Source organism: Mytilus californianus, unplaced genomic scaffold (genome assembly GCF_021869535.1).
Source record: "Mytilus californianus isolate M0D057914Y unplaced genomic scaffold, xbMytCali1.0.p SCAF_7, whole genome shotgun sequence".
Taxonomy (NCBI): domain Eukaryota; kingdom Metazoa; phylum Mollusca; class Bivalvia; order Mytilida; family Mytilidae; genus Mytilus; species Mytilus californianus.
In genome coordinates, this window is record NW_026262723.1 from 25,079,819 (window position 1) to 25,104,641 (window position 24,823).

The following is a 24,823-nucleotide window of genomic DNA, read 5'->3' on the forward strand; positions in this document are numbered from 1 at the left end:
CACCAACATTTTCTTTCATTGCATGTTGAAAAGTAGAGATTCTGGTCCGATGAAAAGATTATTTTGATGTTTTTGAACTGGATTGTGGTCTATGTTATCGACCGCAGCTGTGGTAAACACCTTGCAATTGAATAAAGGCGGACAAACCACACTCTCATTCAAAAAACGTTCAACTACAGCTTCACCTAGTTTAGTTGATATATTCAGTACCTGATCACAAGAGATGCATAACCCATGTTGAAATAATGTATCTATAAGCTGTCTCTTCCTGGTTTTTGCTAAGAGTAATAGTCCAAGATACACACAAAATGGTTCCACACGATCAGCGGAATGTCTATGTTGTACTTGAGCCCTCTGGGTGTTTGCATGGTAATTAAACATTAATAGTTGGGCTAGAGCTAAGTCGAACATTGTAGAAACGTTGTCTAATTGCGATTTATTTTCAGGTCCATGTTCTATCATTTTCACCAACTGTAACAAAGGAGGTATGCTGTCATCGATATCTTCAAAGACCAAGGATCCAGAAAATGTTGTCTTCTTGGTAGCTTACTGGCAGCGAATCATTACGGCCGTCTTTTATCATATGTATGGTGTCATTGTAGTTGCAAGCAAATGAGAAAGCTGGTCCTATATCTTTTTCAAACATCACAAGGACATCTCTGTTTTTTGTGTATGCTTCTAGTTCTGGCATCTTCTGCAAAAAACTTGTTCTTTATATTAAGGGCGTAGAGTGTACATGTGCAAGAGAATAAAGACAACAGTAGTATACCGGTGTTCAAAAGTCATAAATCGATTGAGAAAAAAACAAATCCGGGTTACAAACCAAAACCAAGGGAAACACATCAACTATAAGAGGAAAACAAAGGAACAACAGGAACACCAAAGTTCAACAAAAACAAACGCCAACACACATAAAAAACAAACTATTTGATAACAAATGCCATATTCCTGACTTGGTACAGGACATTTTAAGAAAAAAATGGTGGGTTGAACCAGGTTTGATGGCATACCAAACCTTCCGCTTTATGACAATGTTAAAAAAAATCGCTAAAACACTACGTGACAGTCCAATATAATAAGAACCAAGTTGTGTCAATCTTTCGCCGTATAGGTTTGCCAGGGCTGCTAATCAACACACCACTGAATCTTCAGAATTTCGTTGAGTTTCAAAGATGTATGTAACTAGCTCAGCTAATGCAGTTTCTTTCATCATATTTTCCTCATGAGTACAAATGCTTTCGGCCTATTTTTGTCTCTTATTTGCTCTCTCTCTCTCTCTCTCTCAATTCTTGTGTTATAACATGACCACTACTTAGTTTTGCCAATAGCTGTTTATCTTGTAGAACTGTTGCACAATCCACTAATAGTTGGTTCAGTTTCATTGTCATTGCGGATAAAGGCAACTCTTTATTACAAATGAAACTTTGATGCAAATTTTCAACGGGATCTGGTTGTTGGTCTTTCAAACGAAGAGAACTTTTCAAAACTTTAGGGGAACTTGCATTCACTCGAACTTCCAGATGGCATTGGTAACATATTGCGTTTCTGGGCTCTCTAAAGTTTTGCATTGTTTAACTTTATTCTGCACAAATTATGACACTTATCATTTTTCTTTTTCATTCTGCTTTCAATTCCCTCTCCGTCGTTTAATCGGCGAATATCTTGAAGGATAGGGAGTGCATTTATTTCATGAAAATGAGGGATATTTTTGCCCATTATTGTATATCCTACAGCTGCCGATTTCATTAGGTCGTTTGTGTCTTCTTGACATACACATTTTGTCTAATCAATTTCCCAACTATAAATATCTGTTGAGGAAGCTGACAAGCGAACTCTTTTCGCCAATTCAAAAAATCAACTATTATATAAAAAAACTAAAGAGATCAACAATGTAACGATAGAACAATAACGCAAATATTGTCTAAATAAAATATCTTAATACGTCTGATATTCAGGTCGAGTGATTATCCTTTTACCACCTGTATAGCAGTTTGTTGTATGAGATATAACTAAATTCGGTTAACCCAATTAAAAGTTTGCCTACATTCAGCCCGATCGTTCATCCAGCATCATTTAACTACCATATGCGATCTGTACACCATCCAGAGGAATAAGCCCCTCCTCCTTGGCTCGGCTCTCTCGCGTTAGAACATCCTGTCGATTCAGGTACGACTCCATGACTTAATAATTTTATCAATCATGGAGTATTTGGGAGCACTTTAATCTTATAAAGCTGACAGTGTGCTCTGGTAGTGCAAATAAATCACTTTCTAGTATGGATCAAATGTAAGATATTCATAAAACCAAGTGAGTTATCTACCGATATTTGTCCGGATGTCATGTTTTATAACTACAATAAGACAAATACACCTTCATTCACTCTATCTAGTAACATTTTGAATAAAATACAAGCAATATGTATGCAGAAGGGAACATTCATTTGATGTCTTTTACCTGGATAGACGTCATTTTGAAAATCAAAGATGGCCGTCAAGATGGGATGGTATTTTTTTGTGGCGATCCCTTTAATATGATTAAATACACCTAAAGGTATGTTCTTACAAAGTTTCATGCTTGTATCACCATTTGCATGATGTTTGTGGTAAGCTGCTCAACTAATATGGTACAATTTAGATGACAGAAATTTATACAGCATACGCCTCCAGTTCAGTAGGATGGACTGCTTTGGAATCTATCCAAAAGTATGTTTCTGACTGGTAAGTATAAATAATTGAAATAAAATTCAAAAATTTGTAAACAAGTTAAAATTTTATGAAATATTTATACTGACCCGTCAATATTCCACCGCCGCCCCGTGCTTTAATTTCAGTGCGGGTGTTTTGTACACGCCGATAAACTGAAGCATGAACCACACGGATGATCTGGGTTACAGTTTTTTTGCGATTTAGCGTTGTATTTTTGTAAGAAAACAGGCGATAACGCGAAAAATGCTAAATTAAGAGAGCAAAACATGAAATCGCACAAGCAAAAACGCAAAATCGCGAAATGAAATTTTCGTGATTTCGTCTTTGCATTTTTGCGTTTTCACGATTTTGCATTTTGAATTTTCGCCTTCTTTCCTTAAAATATACAACGCGAAATCTCGAAACTGGCTGCATCCGTTTTCTATACGCCTGTCAAAGAATAATACCAAAATATAGTTATCTTTAAAATCATACAAACTTTCCGTCGCATAGTTGAGCAAATCTGTAAACAAATCTTCAGTTTTTTCTTTCCTTCCTAGTTTCTCAATGAAATCGTTGGTAACTTTTTCAATTAGAGGTACGTAATTCGCCACAACAGCAGGACGCAACATCTTTTCTTGTGTCGGCTTTCTTTGCTCTTCCCATTCTTTTCCGTCCCTGTCAATGACAATAAAAATACATGCATATGGGAAAAAACATTTTGTTTCAGAAGGGAATAATCAATTAAAAAAACCCAGTTTGTTTCAATTTTGATTAAGTAATTTGTAATTAGATCATGCTCAGACTAAGAGAGACATTTATGCCGTGAGTACGTTTTGGGTTAACAATTTTATATGAGTTTCATATAAAGGGTGATGAATGCATAGCAGTCTGGGCGTACACTGTTGACTGACCTTGCCACGCTCCTAAAAGACTTTTTTTGTGATTCCCTATGTTTATTTTACACTGATTTGAACTTTGAAAATTACTCGTGCATTCTATTTACGTAAGTTAAAATATATAAATCAAGAAATTAACTGTGATAATGTTTGAAAATACGTACAGTAACGCCAAAGATTTTGGAAAATTGTTTTTCTTTGTCAAAAGGTCTATTAATTGTAGTTTAAATCTCCTGTGTTCTGTCTCTGGTGCTTGGAATACTGTTTTAGCGTAGTCTGGATGACCGACCATAACAATATATTTGTTGTCTCCCTTTCCGATGTTGATGTTTTGTTTCCATATGTCACCGTGCCTCTGTTTCATCATCGTGTAGTATGACGTCATTACTGGGCTCTTTTTTGTGATATCTTGATAATGGAAAGATAAATATGACAAAATCAAATTTTATGGAAAAAACTCACACATTTTTAATTTTTGTAATTTTAACTAGTTTTTATACGACCACAAAAAATTTTGCGGTCGTATATTGGTATCACGTCGTCGTCGTCGTCGTCCGCGTCGTCCGGAGACATTTGGTTTTCGCAAAATAACTTAAGTATAAGTATATAGAAATATATGAAATTTTAACACAAGGTTTCTGACCACAAAAGGAAGGTTGGGATTGATTTTGGGGGTTATGGTCCCAACAGTTTAGGAATTAGGGGCCAAAAAGAGGCCCAAATAAGCATTTTTCTAGTTTCCAGACAATAACTTGTGGAATTGTGTATGGATCTCTCTGAAATTATACCACAAGTTTCCATACCACAAAGGGATGGTAAAAAATGGCTTTGGGGGGTTATGGCTCAAACCGTTTAGGAATTAGGGGCAAAAAAAAGGGGGAAAAACAAGGGTGTCCTGGTTAATGGACAATTACTTAAGTACAAAACATAATTTAAAAGCAGAGTAAGGGAAGTAATTCAAATTCATCATTTTGAATTACCTCCCTTACACTGCTTTTAAATTATGTACAAAGAAATATTGTATTGTCTTGAGGTGATTAGCTGTCAATATATTTTTAGAAGTTACTATTTTAAAAATGCTGATGAAGGTAATTAAATTTTAGCCATGATTATGTATGTCATTTTCTATTTTAAGACTTTTATGATGTATTTAAATGGGTTATTATGGTTGCAAACTCCATTGGAAATTTGAATCGAGATTATGACCATATCTTGAGGGAAAGATTGTTTTTTGGAAAAAGGGTGGGGGGGGGGGGGGGGAGGTTAAAAAAATTGGGGGTGGGGGGGGGGGGACAATTTGTTCTCAAGATTTCAGAAATTAAAAAGAAATTTATACGATATATTTGGTTTACAGTTTGATTCAGAAGAAACACCGACATAGCTAGATAATACAATTAATTATCTAATTACTACCACAGTTTGATATTAATAAGTATTGTAATTTTCATTGTTATTAATAAATGCAATGGCAGTATTACAAATCTAATCTTGAATCAATCCTAATCCTATCTTATTTTTGGGAAATATTTTTACAAATTCATATGTGACGTCACTTTGTGTGTTTTTTAAGAATTTCAAATGTGACGTCACTTTGTGCGTTGAGGCTTTAGCTAACTCGGCTGTGTATTTTTATATGTTGGATTAAGTTGTTTTATGTAATGTATCCGTTTTTATTCTGTAGTTAGTCCCCACTTTGGTTTTATCATGTATATCTATTATATAGTCATTTTATAAAATTTACTGTTTGCAACATTATAAATTATTCTATATAATAAGGATGTTCTTGTCCCAGGCAGAAAATCCTGTCCGTGTTAGGCGCAACTTTTTTGAAGTTTTGGTCCTCGGTGCTTTTCAGCTTTGTACTTGTTTTGGCTTTCAAACTTTTTTTATCTGAGCGTCACTGGTTGGTCTTGTGTGGACGAGACGCACGTCTGGCGTATTGAATTTTAAGCCTAGTACCTTCTGCTAGCTATTATTCGTGTGTTTCTTTGTTCTATATGTTCTCCCATTTATTTGTATTGTGGTCCTGTCATGTGATGTTGTCGTTTTGGTGTTGTGTTTGACGTTGCCTTAAAAGCGGGAGGTTTGGCATGCCACAAAACCAGGTTCAACCCACCATTTTTTTCTTAAAATGTCCTGTACCAAGTCAGGAAAATGGCCATTGTTATATTATAGTTCGTTTCTGTGTGTGTTACATTTTAATGTTGTGCTTTTGTTGTGTCGTCGTTCTCCTCTTATATTTGATGCGTTTCCCTCAGTTTTAGTTTGTAACCCGGATTTGTTTTTATCTCTATCGATTTATGAGTTTCGAACAGCGGTATACTACTGTTGCCTTTATTCTTCAAATATTATTTATTTTTTGCAAAAAAAAGGGGGGGGGGTACAATAATTTTTTTTAGGGAGGGGAGGGGGTCAATTTGCAACAGCATAGTGTATTGCACAAAAGCAAAAAAATGAATATCAATTCAAATCACATAACCAATTCAAGTTCTTCGACTAGTTATTCTGTGTCAGAAACCTATTATGTGTCAAATATTTAATTACAATCCAAATTCAGACCTGTATCAAGTGCGAATATTGTGTCCATTTTTGCCCCCAACTGTTCAGGGATGGACCTTTGCGGTCGTATCCAGCTGCGCTGGGCAAAGCAGTTTATTGTACTTCGATTTGTATCATGTGAATGTACGTTAATTTCCTGTGTTTTCTTTTTTACCATATGAATAAGTTACCAAACAAGAGACCCTTAGTGCATGTTTATAGATTTTTCAAAAGAGCCAAAATTGGGGTGTTTATGAGATTGGCTATCTGAATAAAATAGCCCATAATACTGTTAGAACCTTAAAATGCATATACTGAGCATTGATACAACAAATTTAACTAATTCAAAGATTAAATGACTTGAGTTTTTGAAAATTGCCCTGTTGTGAAATAAATGCAGGGGAAATTGGCCTTAGTTACCTCTTTCATTAAAAAGACAACATAAAAAAACTTTGTTCTCCTTGAAAATATTCTTAATATATTTCGAATATTTTAAATAATTATGAATTATAATCAAATATCAAATTGTACTTAGCAACACAAATAACGCAAATCCATGGTTTACTGACCCATTTTCCTCTTAGTGACGAAAGAATAAATATGTAAACGTCTCAAATAATGCAATTCCAAAAGTTTAAATTCAGAAAATTTTCATTTTCAAAATTTGACTCTAGAAATAACGTGTCAAATAACTATGACTTATTTCAGTTAGTTTTTAAGGAGTTTAAGTTAATACTAATAATGTACACTGTAATTAGGTCTTTGAATATTGTTTTTATTGGTATTAATATTGATTTTGATATCAGTAAATTAAAAGCAAACTAAATATTATAATTGTTATATACATATGCACATTCATGGATCTACAATCTGTCGATACCTGTATCTTGGCATTGCACAATGTCATGTTTTTTTCTGACTTTTTCTGACGTCTTTACACTAAATCCATTGGATGTTGGATATGTACTGATTGATAATTTAGTCTTAGATGCATGATTTTTTTATTAGTTGTTAGTGGCTTTGAACTAGCTGTCAGTAGCTGCGAGTACTCTCAGATCTGTACTTAGTGTCTTTTTGTTGTTGGGATGTACAATTACCCAGCCATGTCCACTCTGTGTTTTTGTTAGATGTATTCCTATTTGTATCCATCTGATGAGTTAACCCTTTTTCAACTGATTTTTATAGTTCGTTCTTATGTTGTTCTGTTACACCACTGTCCCAGATTAGGGGAAGAGTTGGGATCCCGCTAACATGTTTAACCCCAGCACATTCTGTATGTATGTGCCTGTCCCAAGTCAGAAGCCTGTAATTCAGTGGTTGTCGTTTGTTGCTGTGTTACATATTTGTTTTTCGTTCATTTTTTTGTACATTAATTAAGCCGTTAGTTTTCTCGTTTGAATTGTTTTACATTTGTCCTTTCGGGGCCATTTATGGGTATGCGGTATGGGCCATGCTCATTGTTGAAGGTAGTATGGTGACCTATAGTTATTAATTTCTGTATCATTTGGTCTCTTGTGAAGAGTTGTCTCATTGGCAATCACACCACATCTTCTTATTTATATTCAAAGAAATAAATAAAGGTGGTGCGTTTCTATTGTGTTTGAGTATAATAGTATGTATCTATACTTACACAAATATATAAAATAAAAAATTGATAAAAAACGTGGTCCTGATAGTGCCTCTGGCATCTCACTGAATGGTTTAATAGAATGTGTTGGTTTTGTTCCATTATTTGCTGTTGTAGTTGCAGACGTTCGACGTGTACAACACGAGAACACCTTCGCGCATGCCTGGTGGTTCATCAACTGTAATGGTCTGCACTTGTGTAAAATAGGCATTTTCTGTAAAAAAAAAAGTACGGATAATTGATGAAATATATAACATATTGGTGAAACGTGTTTCGGTAATGTTTAATGTTCCTTTTTTGCTTTGATTGAGACACCGTCCAATGCGAGTAATCTCCGTAATTTAATTTACACCAATAACTAACACGACGGGTATTAATATTGAGGCAGGAACTGAGTTCACCCCGGTTATTTGTTGGGTTGTTAGTTGCTCAATCTTTTTCTTTGTTTTCTTTGTAGGGTTTTGGAGAATGTTACTTGTCTTTAATTTTGTCTTTTTTTCTTCTGTATGGCTATGATATTGTCTATAAAGCTTCTAATCTTAAAAGTTGCAAATGAGTCCAACAAACTACGTAAAGCAACAATCAAGATCAAAACAAAAGACAACCACTGACCAGGTTCTTCACTTGAAACAGGAACACGAACACATAGAGAGGATAAATTGTTTCTAAAGATCTCCACCAACCCACTTTTTAACTTTTTTACCTCAAAGAATATGGTGATGAATTGATATTAAGGTTCACTGGCAAATATAACATGCATATCAGGACAAGATCTCTACCTTCTCACAATTACACCCCGGTGAATATGGTGATGGATTGATTTTAATGTTCAGTGGCAATTATAACATGATATCATGACACAATCTCCACCTTCTCACTTTTTCACCTCGATGAATATGGTAATAAATTGATATTAACGTTCAGTAACAAATATAACATGCATATCAGGACAAGATCGGCCCGTTTTCACTTTTTCACCTCGATAATTATATAAATATGGTGATAAATTGGTATTAACGCTCAGTGGCAAATATAACTTGCATATCAGGAGAAGATTTTCACCCTCTCACTTTTTACCTCGATGAATATGGTGATAAAATTTTTTTAACGTCCAGTGGCAAATATTATATGCATATCAGGACACGATCTCTACCTTTTCACTTTTTCACCTCGATGAATATGGTAATACATTGATAATAAAATTCAGTGGCAAATATTACTTGGATATCAGGACCAAAATATTCTTTATATTATACTGAAAGGTAGAGTTAGATTTAACTGCAACCACTTCTTCAATGTCTTTGATACTGTACTGGGAAATTGAATATTGAGTACTGTTAATAAAGTGAAAATTTTGCTTATACCTATATGTTATTTTAGTGCGTTTAATAAGTATGTAATTATACAAGCTATGGCTGTTTAAATGTACTTATGGACAATGACGGAGTGATATAAACATTTGTTCAAGGTAAATATTGTGTAGGTACACATTTTATGTACTTGTGTAATTGCAATATGCACGGATAACTATTGCTTTTCTACAAACTTTGAATTAGATAGTAATTTTCAAAAATTCAAAAAAGCCCATTTATGTTTCACTTCCCAACGTAAACATGGTAAACCAATAACTTCTTAATCTAATCCCTCCCCCCTATTCTCCTTGCAAAGATGGATGATCGTGCGTTGTCTTAATTACTTGTACTCACCACAGTATGGATATGATGATGATTAATGCACACAGGGTTCATTTATATACTCCATAAAAGACATTATCAATGCACATATTTCGTAATATAAAGATTTGTTTACTTTTCTTCTTGATAAAGGTATTTTCGATCTATTTATTCACACTTTTTATTATTCACTGAATTATTAGTAGCAAGATAACACAGTACGTCACTCACTACATAAATTAATTTTATATATAAACATGCCTTATTTACAAGTTCTTAGAAACTTCAAAGAAAAAGGTTTTTAAAAATTATACTCAAATAAAATTGAGAATGGAAATGGGGAATGTGTCAAAGAGACAACAACCCGACCAAAGGGCAGAAAACAGCCGAAGGTCACCAATGGGTCTTCAACACAGCGAGAAAATCCCGCACCCGGAGGCGTGCTTCAGCTTGCCCCTACACAGAATGTGTACTAGTTCAGTGAAAATGGACGTCGTGACACTAAACACCAAAACATATAAATGAACTAAAATAAAAAAAAAAAAACATACAAAACAAACAAAGCCCAGAGGCTCCTGACTTGGGACAGGCGCAAAAATGCGACGGAGTTAAACATGTTTTGTGAGATCTCAACCCTCCCCCTATACCTCTAGCTTATTTGTAAAAATCTATTATAAACCTATACAAACAAAGTCTCCTGTTATCCTGATTCTATCTTGGGAGAACAGTACGTAGCGTTATTGTTTACATAATAGTTCATTGTGTGACCCTCTACGCAGTCCATATTTAATGATGTCGATTTCTGTAAAAATCAATTATAATAATTTGAAATTAAAAAAAAAAAACGTAAAAGTGAAAGGGTTTAATTGCTGGATACACAAAATATGTGTACATTGTTTAGAAATATTGAACTATTTGTTCTCGCTACGAAACAGGAGAAATACTCGGCGAGCCTCGCTTTTTCGTCCTGTTTCAGAAGCTCGTACAAATAGATTTTATATTTTCCGATAATGTACATATATTGTACATTTATTTGTTCTGGGAGACGAAGAGATTCAAAAACAAGTTTTACCAATCTATATATATATATATGGTATAAAAGAAAGAACGATCAACGACGTGTAAAAAGTACGAACAACCAGTTTAAAAGCGAGTCAACTGAAGTCCATGAAAATTCAGAAACGAGATACAATTAGTTTGTTGTTACGATATTCTAGGCCTGGCTTTTCCTATCACGATAGAGGGTTGCCGCAGCTTACCAGGAAAAATGAATCAAGGGTTTTTAAAGAAAAGTTGAGACATTCCATTAAAAAGTTTTTAAATTTGGGAAAACCGTCATTGGTTGACCAGTATATCTGCGTCACAGAGGAAAATACTGCTCGACTGGTCGTAGCTACAATACCGTTTTTCCCTCGATTGTGGACTCAATATTTAGTTGTCTACGTAGCGGATTTTTTGTGTGCGTCTTTATTTTATTTCATGTTTGAGCTGTGCAATAATTGATTTTCTTGAACAGTGAATAGTGAATAGTGTAAGGATTTGGCTACAAATTTGCCAGTGGAAGAGGAACCAACCAGTCGACGTCTATTTTAAAATGACAGTTATTGGAGGATTAAGGAACAATAGTGGATATTGCCTTCTTGACAAAATACTTCATACTTAATCAGCTGGAGGCCTAACATATACATGTGTACAATGTACCATAACGACAACATCTAAGTTCAAAACTTTAAAGAGACAACCAGGACATGAAAATAACATTTTATTTTTGAATGTTGTATTGCGGATCTTTCATATAATGTCCCATTAGTAGTCATTTGTTTTCATTATTAAGTTGGCACGATCTAATTTATATTCATTTAATCTTTTTATTGCCAGTCTAAAATTATCATGGGACTTTTCCCGTGCCAGAATTACGTCTGTAGTATTGGTCCGAAATTTCTTTCTAGGACAAAAAATATGTATTGCTAAAGGCAGTTTGCTGTCTCGGTATATTTTTTTTACAAATAAAAAAGTAACAGATACTGTGAATAACAAAAAAGTGGTTTATTCATAAAAAAATATCCAATTCTTTGCATATGATTTCAACAAAAATCAAATATTATGCTTTAAAGATTTTGCATGATATTTTTATACGGTCGAATTAATTTGTCAAAATGTACAAAACTGGATGTATTTTACTGTATAGCAGAGGAAACTCTTTCCAGAATGGAACTACACATATGATCACCATTTGCTTGCCCGGAACTGTCCGGGAAAAAAAAGAAATTGAGATTTAAGAGTTATTCAACCATGACAGGTATACATTTACATATACAGGGCTACATGTAGTTAGAGCTAGACACTATCGGTGAAGGTCGTGAGTTGACCTCTGGATTCCTTAATATTATTTGTATTTTTTTTCATCTCATTATTGTATAATTATTTTTATTACTTAATATGTCCTTTTATTCATAATGCATGTGTAACAATCAACTTCATGTAGCAGTAGTATTTGCTTATTTGATAAGTCTGTCATATACTAAGTGTAAAAGTAGCATTGAAAGTTCATTATCTGATTAAAATACATATTACACTGCGCTTGAAAATACCGTGAAAAATTAATAATCACAATTTGAGAAATCAGTCTTTTGGGTGACGATTTTTATAAGTATTGCATCTTTCAAACTTGAAACATTGGGCCAACTATGGTTTGTTTTTTTCAATTATATGTTTGATTTTAACTTTTATGAATCAAGTTATCTATCTGATATTTACGTGTACTTTTGTTTTATTTGTGCATACCTCCTGAAAGAGACTTTGTATTGCCTTTCCATATTATTCTTCCTTTAACCACGATTTGAAGCGCCTCCTTCGCCTGAACTTGAAACAGTTGTGTCTCCATTCCTAAATCTTTCAGTTGTTCTGAAATAAATTTAACTTTTTATACTTTCAAAGTTTTATATTTATATCTTGAGTGCCTAATATGTAAAATGAGTTTACGTGGTGTTTAATACTTCAACACATGTTTAATGTTGTATTTTGTTTTGTATGTTTTGACATAGTGGGTGTTGAAATAGTGTATTAAATGCATTGAACTGAATCAATTGGTTTCAGTGAGTAATCGCAAAAAAGAACAAAGATTATCAACACATCATTCTAACTCCAAGCCGACCAGTCCTTTTTTTATTAATCCTTAATTTCATATGCAAAGTGGTCAAGCAGTAAATACCAATTTTAAAGTTCTTAAATTGACGGGGATGGAACATGGAGGACTCGAGACGAGCAGGCTACAATTCGTCAAGAAAAGAAAATATTACAAAAAAATTGAGAATGGAAATGAGGAATATGTCAAAGGGACAACAACCCGACCAAATAGCAGAAAACATCCGAAGGCCACCAATGGGTCTTCAACACAGCGAGAAAATCTCGCACCCGGAGGCAGGCTCCAGCTGGCCTCTAAAAAAATGTGAACTATTTCAGTGAAAATGGACGTCATACTAAACTCCAAAACATATAAATGAACTAAAATTAAAAAAAACATACAAGACTAACAAAGGCCAGAGGCTCCTGACTTGGGACAGGCGCAAAAATGCGGCGGGGTTAAACATGTTTTGTGAGATCTCAACCCTCCCCCTAAACCTTTAGCCAATGTAGAATAAACAAACACACAGCAATACGCACAGTAAAACTCAGTTTAAAAGAAGTCCGAGTCCGATGTCAGAATAGGTAACAAAAGAAACTAAGCAAAATGACAATGATACATAAATTAACAAAGGACTACTAGCAGTTACTGACATGCCAGCTCCAGACTTCAGTTAAACTTATTGAAAGATTATGTCTTCATCATATGAAATCAAGCACAGTCCCTCCCGTTAGGGGTTTAGTATCATACCATCATAAAATATATGAGAAGAACATAACCCGTATCATGCCAACAACTGGTTTTAGAACAAATGTGTTATTTCCGATGCAAAGACCCTATGAGTGAATCAATATTAATACCAAAATATGCAATTCTTAATGACTTGACAACAGTATCGTAACTATATCCCTTCTGAATAAGTCTGTTTAAAGACTTGGTAAGTTTTTGAGGTGAATGCCGACATTTTTGTGCTTTGTAAAGAATATTACCATAAAAGATTGGATGTGATATACCTGAACGTATAAGATGTCTGCATGTTGATTTATTTTTACGATTATTGTCCTTGTACCTATGATAAAATTTAGTAAATGTTTTGACTAGTTTGTGATATCGAAAACCCTGGTGTAATAATTTTTAAGTAATACAGAGATTTCTTTCGTTAAAATCAAATACGTTGTTACATACACGAGCGAATCGAACAAGTTGAGATATATAAACACCATAAGATGGTGCCGGACAAGGGAACGTCACCATCTAAAAATGGATAATTAACAATAGGAAATGAAAAATCATCTCATTTATTATAAACTTTGGTATTAAGCTTCCCGTTAAAGATATAGATATCAAGACCCAGTGTTCATTGCTAGTGTTAGCTTTATTTAAAGTCAGTTCAGCTGGATAAATCTCTTTCGTGTACATACTGAAGTGGTCATTATTGAGAGCCAATATATCATCCAAATACCTAAAAGTGTAATTAAATTTTTGTATCAGATAAACTTACTGATCAGACCAGTCAGTAGTTCCGTTCTGTGTTTAACTCTTCTATGAGTGGCCGTTCGTGTCTTTGGCGGTATGAACATACCGTATGAAATTTTCAACGCGTTAGTTTTTACTTTCAACGCGTTGGTTTTTACTTTCAACGCGTTGGTTTTTACTATCAACGCGTTGGTTTTACTTCCAACGCGTTGGTTTTCACTATCAACGCGTTGGTCTTCACTTTCAACGCGTTGATTCGTAATTCATACGGTATGAAAAACCAACGCGTTGGTTTTCAATTCCATACCGTAAGTTTTTCATTCCATACCGTAAGTTTTGTACTTTTATCGGCCAATCAAAATGTTTCTAACAAAGTATTTTCTAAAAATATCCAGTCGTCATCTAACTATTCGGACAGCCTCCGGATTTTTCTTGATATTGGCGGTAAAGTATGAATATGGCTGAATCGTCCGCAGCCCGTCTGCAAATGTTGATAAACAGGGCACAAAGATTAAATGCAGAAGCAGCAAGACCACAAATTGTCGAAAATCAAGATGACGATGATTTCTTGTCTGGGTAAGGTCCGGTAAAAGATTTTTGATAATCAAAATTTACGTCAAAACAATATTTCTTTTATTATTATATATACACGTCCCTGTTATTATTTTATTGATGTGGTGTTGTAACATGTATCAAAGGGACTTGTCTAGTTGGTCAGACGAGTTTTAGATAACTATTTCCATACAATATTAAGTGTTTATATACAGCTTTTCTTACACGTGTCAGTCATGTCAGTGTCATCATCTTGTGTTGTTATTGTATGTAACTCAAACAATACAAGTATGTCAAAAGTTTATATCCACAATTATTAAATGAGTAAAGAATTATTGAGGTCTGTTAGATTTGATAATTTTGGATGTTAATTTTTATGAAGTCCGTTACTGTATTATTAATATTGTACTGAACTGAACTGATAATTTGCTGATCCTGATTTGCTATCATTTTAGTTATTTTTGGAAAAATATCTTGCAAACTTCAGCCAATGCAGTTATTTTGCCTACATGCTCATTCCCACACAGGTATTTTGCCTAGGGTCAGTTGTCCGCTTGAAATATGGGGTAATTTTTACGACGTTGAATGATATTCCCTATTGGATAACAGTTATTCTGCTTACATGCAGTTACTGCGGAAAAAGGGTGTTATTTTTTATGGTGTTTACTATAGTAAAGTATAATATTGACTGATGTTTAAAGTTTTTACCTAGTTAACGTTTAATTACAATGGTGCTAAACTGCTAATGTTTATTTATAAATAGTGTGTATATGGTTTACTTAAAAAAAATATTGATACACAGGCCTACAGAAGGGTTCATAAATATGAATTTAAAAAAAAATGATATTTAAGTCTTGCTTTATATATTATATTTTGTCAACTGTTATCTTCGGTATTTCAGTATTGTGGTAACTAAGTTCAAGTGATCCGTATGACCCATTATTAGACAAGTCCCTGTGATTAAAATTGAGAATGGAAATGGGGAATGTGTCAAAGAGACAACAACCCGACCATAGAGCAGACAGCATCTATAGGTTACACATGCAGTCATGAGTCATGAGTCGTGTACATTTACAATGTACACATGTAAGAATGTCATGAATCATTGAATGTAGATAAATGTAATTGGATACCAGTTGGTGCCGAACTGTTTCAGAGTTTGTCTGACCGAAATAGAAACTTGATCTTTTCTACTACATGTATATTTGCAACTAAATCTAAAAATTTCTGTTTGACCAATTAATTTTATGTCTGACAGTTTGTCAGTCAGACAGAGTTTGCAACTAAAATGAAAATAAAAATAAAATAATGTAAAATATATTTTTATTTTATCGTAAATGATATTTCAGATTTCAACACTTCAGACGAAGTCATGAATCAAGACTAAGAGCAGGGTCATCCAGGAAAAAGAAAAAAACCTATGTACTCCTTCAAAGTGACGTGTTTGGACAGCCCAGAGTATCAAACCATTAATCCTACCATTGTGAAAGCAATGAATGAAAAGCAATTAGGTAAATAACTGTGTAATTATAAAAATAAACTGTTGACACAGTTGACTGTATGCAACTTTGAAAGTTTAATGCAATTGTTTGAAATAAAAATACCACACATAACATGTAAACTATGGAAAAATTTGACTGACAATGTGAGGCCTGCCCCAAATAAATTTTAAGGAAACAAAATATACAAATGCTTACACAACTTAATACTAGATTTCACAACTTGATATTGTACATGCTGTATGGTGACCTATAGTTGTTAATTTCTGTGTCATTTGGTCTCTTGTGGAGAGTTGTCTTATTGGCAATCATACCACATCTTCTTTTTTTATAATTAATACAAGATTTCACAATTTAATACTAGATTTTAATGATTTAACATCATTGGTTTCCTTTATAACCTAACCCTAGACTTTAACAAATAAGCCATGAAAAAATTCCAAAGTCAATGAACCATGATTGGGTGACTGAGGGGTTGTGGTAAAAATATCTCCATGGAAATGATATTTGCCAAATTGCTAATGCTAAAATAAAAACATATGAAATGTCATTGACTTATTTACAGGAATTTCCCTTAAATAATAAATTAAAAATGATGGTTTTGCAGATCAAATTTTGTGAGTGATTTTGATGACAGAATAGGTCACCGTAGGGTCTTCATCAATAAGCAAAGCCAATACTGCATAGTCAGCTATAAAAGGCCAAGAAATGACAAATTTAAACAAGAAAATTAACGGCTTAATTAATGTACAAAAAATGAAAGAAAAAATAAAAAACACAACAACAAACATGACAAACGACAACCACTGAATTACAGCTTGTTTTTAGCTCACCGGGCCTGAAGGGCCCCATGTGAGCTTATGCCATCACTTTGCGTCCGTCGTCGTCGTCTGTTGTCGTCTGTCGTCGTAAACTATTTCAAAAATCTTCTCCTCTGAAACTACTGGGCAAATACCTTCAAACTTTGAATGAATGTTCCTTAGGGTATCTAGTTTATAAATTGTATCCGAAATTTTGATCCATCAACAAACATGGCCACCATGACTAAAAATAGAACATAGGGGTAAAATGCAGTTTTGGGCTTATATCTCAATAAGTAAAGCATTTAGAATAGAGCAAATCTGACATGGGGTAAAAATGTTAAACAGGTCAAGATCTACCAGCCCTGAAATTTTCAAACAAATCAAACAAACCATTGTTGGGTTGCTGCCACTAAATTAGTAATTTTCTGTCTTACTATTTCAAAAATCTTCTCCTCTGAAACTACTGGGCCAAATACCTTCAAACTTTAAATGAATGTTCCTTTGGGTAATTGAGAAAAATAGTATTGATCTATCTGCATGAACATGTTCAGAACAATGACCCCCAGCCACCCCCCAACCCCCCTAAAAAAAGGTGCATTTTTAAGCAAACACCGGTATACATTATTACTCAAAAATATAAATCATGATTGGTGAATGAATTAAGCTTTAACAAATCAGGTGAGCGATTCAGACTCTTGAGAGCCTCTTGTTTGTGCATCATTCTTTATATAATGCAAAATTAAAAAAAGATATACGGTTACTTTCTGAAGGCTTATTATTATTGAAATCACCTTGTAAAAATTGAGTTCTAACCAAATAAAAAGATTATGCCTGCTTTCACAACATCAATATCTATTTCAGGTTATCGTCCTATTAAGATTGAAAGATCTGCAACAATAAATAAACTGACAGAAAAAGTCATGTCCATCTTTAAGTTCACATGTGCTTTCAAATATATGAAAGCAGTGAGAAATACCATCAATATATGTGAGCTTAAAGAATTGCAAGTCACTTCAACAAAGGATGTGAAATCCAAAATAGGCAGGTCAAACATGTATATTTTACCAGCAGAAAAGGTGATTTTTACCAGTAAAATATCAAAAATTAGTGCACGAGAAAACCCATGTTCAATATATTTTTCCCCATGCTATAAAAGCAACATTTCAAGACATCAAAAACTTGTATTGCTTATTTACCATTTTACATATATCATGTATATGGCACATGGGGTTCCAATTAAAGGTGACACTTTGTCCTTTCAAGGTCACTATAAATGGTATGCAACACATCATATAGATGTACATGTAACTAAATGATATATGCTAAACATTATATATATATAGTATTGCTTACCAAAGCCTTCATATAAGGCTTGATAAAACTTTAAAAGTAGTATATTTAGTATTCTAAAAATGTGTTTTATGGAAGAATTAATCATCAGAGAGCAGTAAAGTAAAAGCTCTATTTTTATTGTATCACTTTCATAGCTGAGCTGACACACTAGGATTGGTATCATGAAATTTACATTGCTTCTTTTTTTCTGCTTTTATTTTACAGATACACTTGTGCATGCTATTTATCTTCTCATTTAACTTTTCAGATAGGCTAGAGTTCTCCTGAAGAGAGCAGTGACGAGTCAGGAAGCAGTTTGTCTAACCCCCATTTGGTGGGTATGACTTTCTACGAGTTAGAAAATAAAATAAAGTATCCTTCTATCTATTTATAAAGATAAAACAAACTTCTATCTATTTATAGTTTAAAATAGAAAAGAAAAATGGATTTATCAAACCACCCCTTAATTTGTAAAGGGGGGGGGGGATATTTTGTATCCATAATTCTTCTTTGATATTTTATTAAAAATTTCTTTTATTTTTAATTGTAAAGTGACATTAGGCACTGTCTATTTCATTTTTATAGTGTGTTTCGGCCTCTGTGTCTTCGTTCATTTTGTCCATCTGTCCTTCTTCAGATTATATTTTTTGTTCTTTTTGATGAAGTTGAATTCCAATCAACTTGAAACTTAGGACACATGTTCCCTATGATATGATGCCAAATGAGAGTTTTTAACCATATTTCACAGTCCACTGAACATAGAAAATGATAGTGCACACTTCAGTAAATTTTTTAGTCAATGTATTTATAAAGTTTAAAGTCCAAGCAACTTGAAACTAAGTATATATGTTCCGCATGATATTTTTAATTTTAATGTTAATTGCGAGTTTTTACTCCTATTTCACGGTCCACTGAATATTGAAAATAAAAGTGTGAGTTGGGCATCCATGTACAATGGACACATTCTTGTTTCTTAATCTTTTTTATTTTTGCAAGGGGCGGATGTATAATTTTGTGAGCTCATATTAATGTAAACAAATATGAAATATCTAGGACACAAAACAACCTGCATCAATATACAGTACAATAAGAGATAAAAAAAAAGTTGTCTTTAACTGCAGTACACAGTAATGAAAAAAAATGTTGAAATTATTTGTAAACAATATTACTGGACTACTCATATTTTTATTATACATGTACAAATTTAGATTGCAAACTTTGGTAAATATGGTGTTTATCATTTGGTTTCTTTTGACAGGATGCTATACCACAAAGAAGATCAAGGTTGGGTCATAGAAATAATGTAAGAACAAGTCTAGTATAATGATATTAAGTTAAAAGTTAAATCAAAAATTTTTTTTTATAGAAAATCCCAAATAGGGTTTTTCATCAACACACAAACAAAATAACATACTAATCAGGACAATCAATTTATTCGCGTTCAAATGTAGTTTATATTTATATCAATACAAAACATTAAATCTTGTATTTTTTACCTTACTGAACAAAAGGGTCATGTGTGCGTTTGCCTTCACTTGGCATTATATGTCATTGTAAACTGTTTAAAAAATCTTCAATGTACCTATAAGACCAAATAATATCAAGTTCCACTTGACGTTCCTCATGGTTATAGTCTGATAACTTTTCTAGGATTCTTTGACATTTCTAATATAAATGTTTCTATCATTTGGTGTGATTATTTGAAGAGATTTTTGTTACGGCACTTAGAGCTTCGAGACACAATGGATCGTCTTTTCCGCTTCCTCCTTAAATATATAAAATGTGTACCCAATAGTTATCATGATGGTCCGTCTAGTTCAAGAGACGAGTACGTTCTTTCAAAAGGGTTGAATAGTGCCTTACGGGCGTTGTGTATATTATAGTGAATTCAGTTTAAATTTCTAAACACCATAAACGTGCAACAAAATTTAAAAGAAGCTTGGTTTTTTTTTTTTTTAAGATTTTAAGTTATTACTTAAAATCCCTATATACACTCGTCTGGTCGTTGATTTAAAAATAATTTCATAATCTTTATTGATATTTATAATATACATAATATGTGTTTAGTCTTTCCTCATACCCTAAATCGTTCTCTCTCTCTCTCTCTCTCTCTCTCTCTCTCTCTCTCTCTCTCTCTCCTCTTTACTGATGTTTACCTGTTTGAAGTGTTGTAATATTACAACTCCAGACAGCTTTAGAATCAATTGTAAGTTGACAAGCGTCTCTATTCTGTATTTTATGAGTTACTACAGTAAAACCAGAGGACCCCAGTATACCTGTAAGTATGAAACAACATCAAATTTATTTCCTGAATTTAAAAAAAAAAAAGAAATATAGCGTGCATGGAAATAGGAAAACATATTCATAAGAAAAATAGAGAGAAAAAAAATGAAAAAGAAAGAACATGTAAATCCTGTGATATCAGGAGCTTCCTGTGTTTCGCGCACTCTCTTGGTCCCATACTTCTATGGTCGTCTCTGGGCCAATTGCCTATTTACCATCCCCCTCGCCACCTCCCCACCAAAACCCCAATATCCGAGGTCCATATTCCTGTTTGATAATACATGTTATATCTTGGTTCAATGCAAGTTACTACAAATAGACAATTTTTCAAAGCAGCTTGTATCTACGACAAGCATCATTCTGTTAAATGGAGAAACATTTTAAAGTTCAAGTGAAACTACAAGATCCCGGCTAAACCTCTTTCTGGAAATATACGTAGTGCCTTCGTTTATTATAACGTATTATTCATTTAAGTCTCAAAATTTATTAACGATGCATTTCTAATCAACTCCTTGTGTTTTCATTTTAGTATGACAGTTCTATGTTAGTTGTTCACCTTTAAGTCCCTGTATTTTCTTTTCGCTGTGATAGACCCCGTTTCATCTTTGGTAAGGACTGTACTTTAAAACAACTTTGACCATTTTCTGAAATGTAAAATGGGAGATAACTAAGTATATAATTTGATCATTTAAAAAAAACAAGAGTTATAGAACTTACATTATGGACTGTTTATATCGTTGTCACAAGAAATATAATATTGATTTTGTTCACGTCCTTTAGACAATTTTGTTATTCGTATGAATAAATAAAACAGAACCATTGTGTCAATAAAACAAAAGTAGAAAAAAAAGACATTGTAGTAATGTTTATTTTTTCATTCATATTCGTTGTATATTTATTAAAAGAAACATGTTGAGCGATGTAAACAATAATCAATGGACAACGTACAGCCTTCAACAATAAAAAAAAGTTCAATATGCAATATTTTGAAGCTATTTTCCAGATTGCTCAAAGTATGGAGAAGTTGTTGAGAGAACAGATCATAAAAGATAATAAATTAAAACGAATGCGGGAATATGGGGTCGTGTTCGCCAATTAAATGTGGAACAGCTTAACTTTACATGTCTTTCTTTTCCGTCTCACTGGTTTATATCCCCCGTGTCCTATCATTCCTATCCATTTTTATGATTTTGGAGTTTGTTTGTGGGAAACAAATACGAGAATTGAATGAAAAATATGTTTACACACAAATTAATATTTTTCTGTGTATACTTAAAAAAGATCAATATCTCTCACCTTATTATAGTTTAAAGTTGTTGGGTTTAAAATACACTTATTGCGACAACTATAAATGTGAAGACAATATCGATCAGTCCACTATTTATTACAAAAGGTTAGGGTTAAATTTCAGTACAATTATAATCATAAAGCCAATAAAAAATATGTTTTATTTCCAAGATAATTGTGTAATAATTATCTGCAATATCTGTACAAAAAGCAGGTGATAGTACTATATGTATTGTAATGGTTTAGTAGGATTTTCTTTCAAAAATTGCCACTTAACCAGTCGAGGATCAAACCTATGTTATTAGCCACCGGTACAAAAAGAACAAAAGCCACACCAAAATACAAACTCTTTTCCCATATGAAACAATTGATGATATGCAGGATTTACCAAACATATTGTACACACTATACACAGGACACACCTGCCACCAATTGCAACACCAAACAACTTCGGCAAAAATAGGCATATATACAAAGATACACAACATCGAACGACGAATGTATGATCCAGATATTTATACAGGGATCTGCATGGGTGAAATTTTAACCATGGTTGAACTTTCACTAGGACAACCAGTCTAGCTTAGTATACCCTTAACTAGTCCGCCATTCCATCAAAATCTCCGCTCTGCGTTAGGGTAGCGATAAGTTATCACAACGTACAGGGGTCCAGTTTACTGAGTACCCGTGGTCTCGCTACCTCCAATTGAGTCAACTCTGCGGAATTGGGATCTAATATGACACGAGATAATTTATGTCACATAACTGTTTTACTAAATGTATGACAAAGAAAAGAAAAAGAGAAAGATAGAAAAAGAAAGATGAAATGTACAATTAGTATTTCGTAGACGTATGAGATTACTCTAAACATTGAACTTCGAATCCCTAATTCAAAAGTAAGACCCGATATAACGCTGTATTCGATAAAATGAATGTCCATGGTCAAAATAATGGTTTAATTTCTTTAGGTCATTCAGTAGTCCGTATTGTCACATGTTAAAAACAAACGAAATTTTTGTTAAATTTAAAATCTACAAGATTTACATTTTTTATCTTTAATATGCACCAAAATTTTCAAGAAAACGTTTAAATTATTTTTTTGTTTAAAAAATATCTTTTAAGATAAAAATCAAATTATATAACACACAATATTACTGTTACAATACATGCAATTGATACAAATTCATCGATCGTGGACCATGTCTATACTGATTTCTAGTTGCGACTAACAAATTACATTAAGCCATTGTAAAAAGTAAAATCACAAAAATACTGAACTCCGAGGAAAATTCAAAAAGGAAAGTCCCTAATCAAATGGCAAAATCAAAAGCTCAAACACAACAAACGAATGGATAACAACTGTCATATTCCTGACATGGTACAGGCATTTTCTTATGTAGAAAATGGTGGATTTAAAGCTAGCTAAACCTCTCACTTGTATGACAGTCGCATCAAATTCCATTAAATTGACAACAATGTGTGAACAAAACAAACAGACACAATAGGTAAAAATGTCACAAATAAAGGGCTCAACAGCAACACGAACCCCACAAAAAACTGGAGGTGATCTCAGGTGCTCCGGAAGGGTAAGCAGATCCTGCTCCACATGTGGCACTCGTCGTGTTGCTCGTGTTATTACATAGCCGGTACATAGTCTAATTCGGTAGGTCACATTCGTGAAAAGGGAACGGGATTGTAATTGCGACATAAGGAACATATCCGATATCATCTGTGAAACGGATATTCCATCACGGTCAACCAACTCGTGATGGCGTCCGTAAAATTTACGAAGTGATGATTTCAACTGCATCATTTGGAACACTTGGTTTAAAAATGAAAAGGTCACAATTGGGAAACTGACATCATCTCTTTTGTCGTAAAGTTTTGTTTTCAATCGACCCTCATAGTCATTTTCTGGATATAAGTCCTAATAGAATGGCAAAATCAAAAGCTCAAAGACATCAAACGAACGAATAACAGCTGTCATATTCCTTACTTGGTACAGGCATTTTCTTATGTAAAAAATGGTGGATTGAACCTGGTTTTAAAGCTAGCTAAACCTCTCACTTGTATGACAGTCGCATCAAATTCCATTATATTGACAACGATGTGTGAACAAAACAAACAGACACAATAGGTAAAAATGTCAAAAATAGGGGTACAGCAGTCAACATTGTGTTATCATCTTAATCACTATAAAAACCAACAAATGTAACGAAGAAGCACAAAAAGGCATACATCAAATTTAACATCCTTATTTTGCTTTTTTATTATACGAATTTATTTATCTATGTAAAATCCACCCATTAAGGATGGAAGGTTCTAAGTACTGGCGTAAAATCGTGCGTTTCAAATTCGCACAGGTAGACATAAAATAATTTTGTCGTTCAAAGTATGACGGGATACATAAGTACAGAGTCACGTAAAATGGATATCACAAAAACAGACTTAACAGTAAAAGTAATATCAATAAATAAAATAATTTTGTGGTAAGTACGTGTATATTTCTGTCACTCAATAACGCTAACTTGTATATTACTGTTAATTATAAACCTTTAATATATATATATATATATATATATATATATTTACAAGTCTAAATTGAAAACAACGTTCAAACCTATGATTGCGTTGGATAAAAACCGCAATTTTTATACGTGTGCATGCAAAACAAATTTCTTTGTAGAGGGTTCTAAATACAGCACAAACAACATTTTCCAAAAGACCAAAAAAGTGAAAAAGTATATTTTAACAAAACGCATTTGACTAGCAGGTCGAACAACGGATGTTCTTAAACCCTGCTGACTGCCATGTCGATTGCCAAATAAACGGATCACAGATGTAACACAATGGATCTTAATTATATTAATTTAATACCAAACAGAAAACAATATAACTTGCGGAAAAGATGGTATACCGCAAACATAAGGTGCAAAAATTTGTACACCATATCCGGATTTCGACAAGGGGTCTAAATACAGCACAAACAACATTTTCCAAAATACCAAAAAAGTGAAAAAGTATATTTTAACAAAACGCATTTGAC

At 33.3% G+C, this 24,823-nt stretch overlaps 1 protein-coding gene across 8 annotated transcripts in view; it reads right to left on the minus strand.

Moving 5' to 3' along the window:
• Positions 1-24,823, minus strand: part of LOC127710176 (cytochrome P450 10-like) — a 270,280-nt gene that overhangs the window by 20,208 nt on the left and 225,249 nt on the right. For 3 of the 8 annotated variants that reach the window (XM_052215935.1, XM_052215937.1, XM_052215933.1), the window contains exons 3-6: positions 20,364-20,483; positions 7,752-7,962; positions 3,748-3,991; positions 3,184-3,362 (exon numbers count right to left, since the gene is read on the minus strand). In XM_052215935.1, the coding sequence (XP_052071895.1) occupies positions 3,184-3,362; positions 3,748-3,991; positions 7,752-7,959 (631 nt within the window). In that variant the 5' untranslated portion in view covers positions 7,960-7,962; positions 20,364-20,483. Of the gene's footprint in view, positions 1-3,183; positions 3,363-3,747; positions 3,992-7,751; positions 7,963-9,454; positions 9,613-12,205; positions 12,326-20,363; positions 20,484-21,046; positions 21,135-21,786; positions 21,830-24,823 lie in introns of those variants that run through there. The other 5 variants (XM_052215934.1, XM_052215938.1, XM_052215932.1 and 2 more) reach the window with 5 other exon arrangements.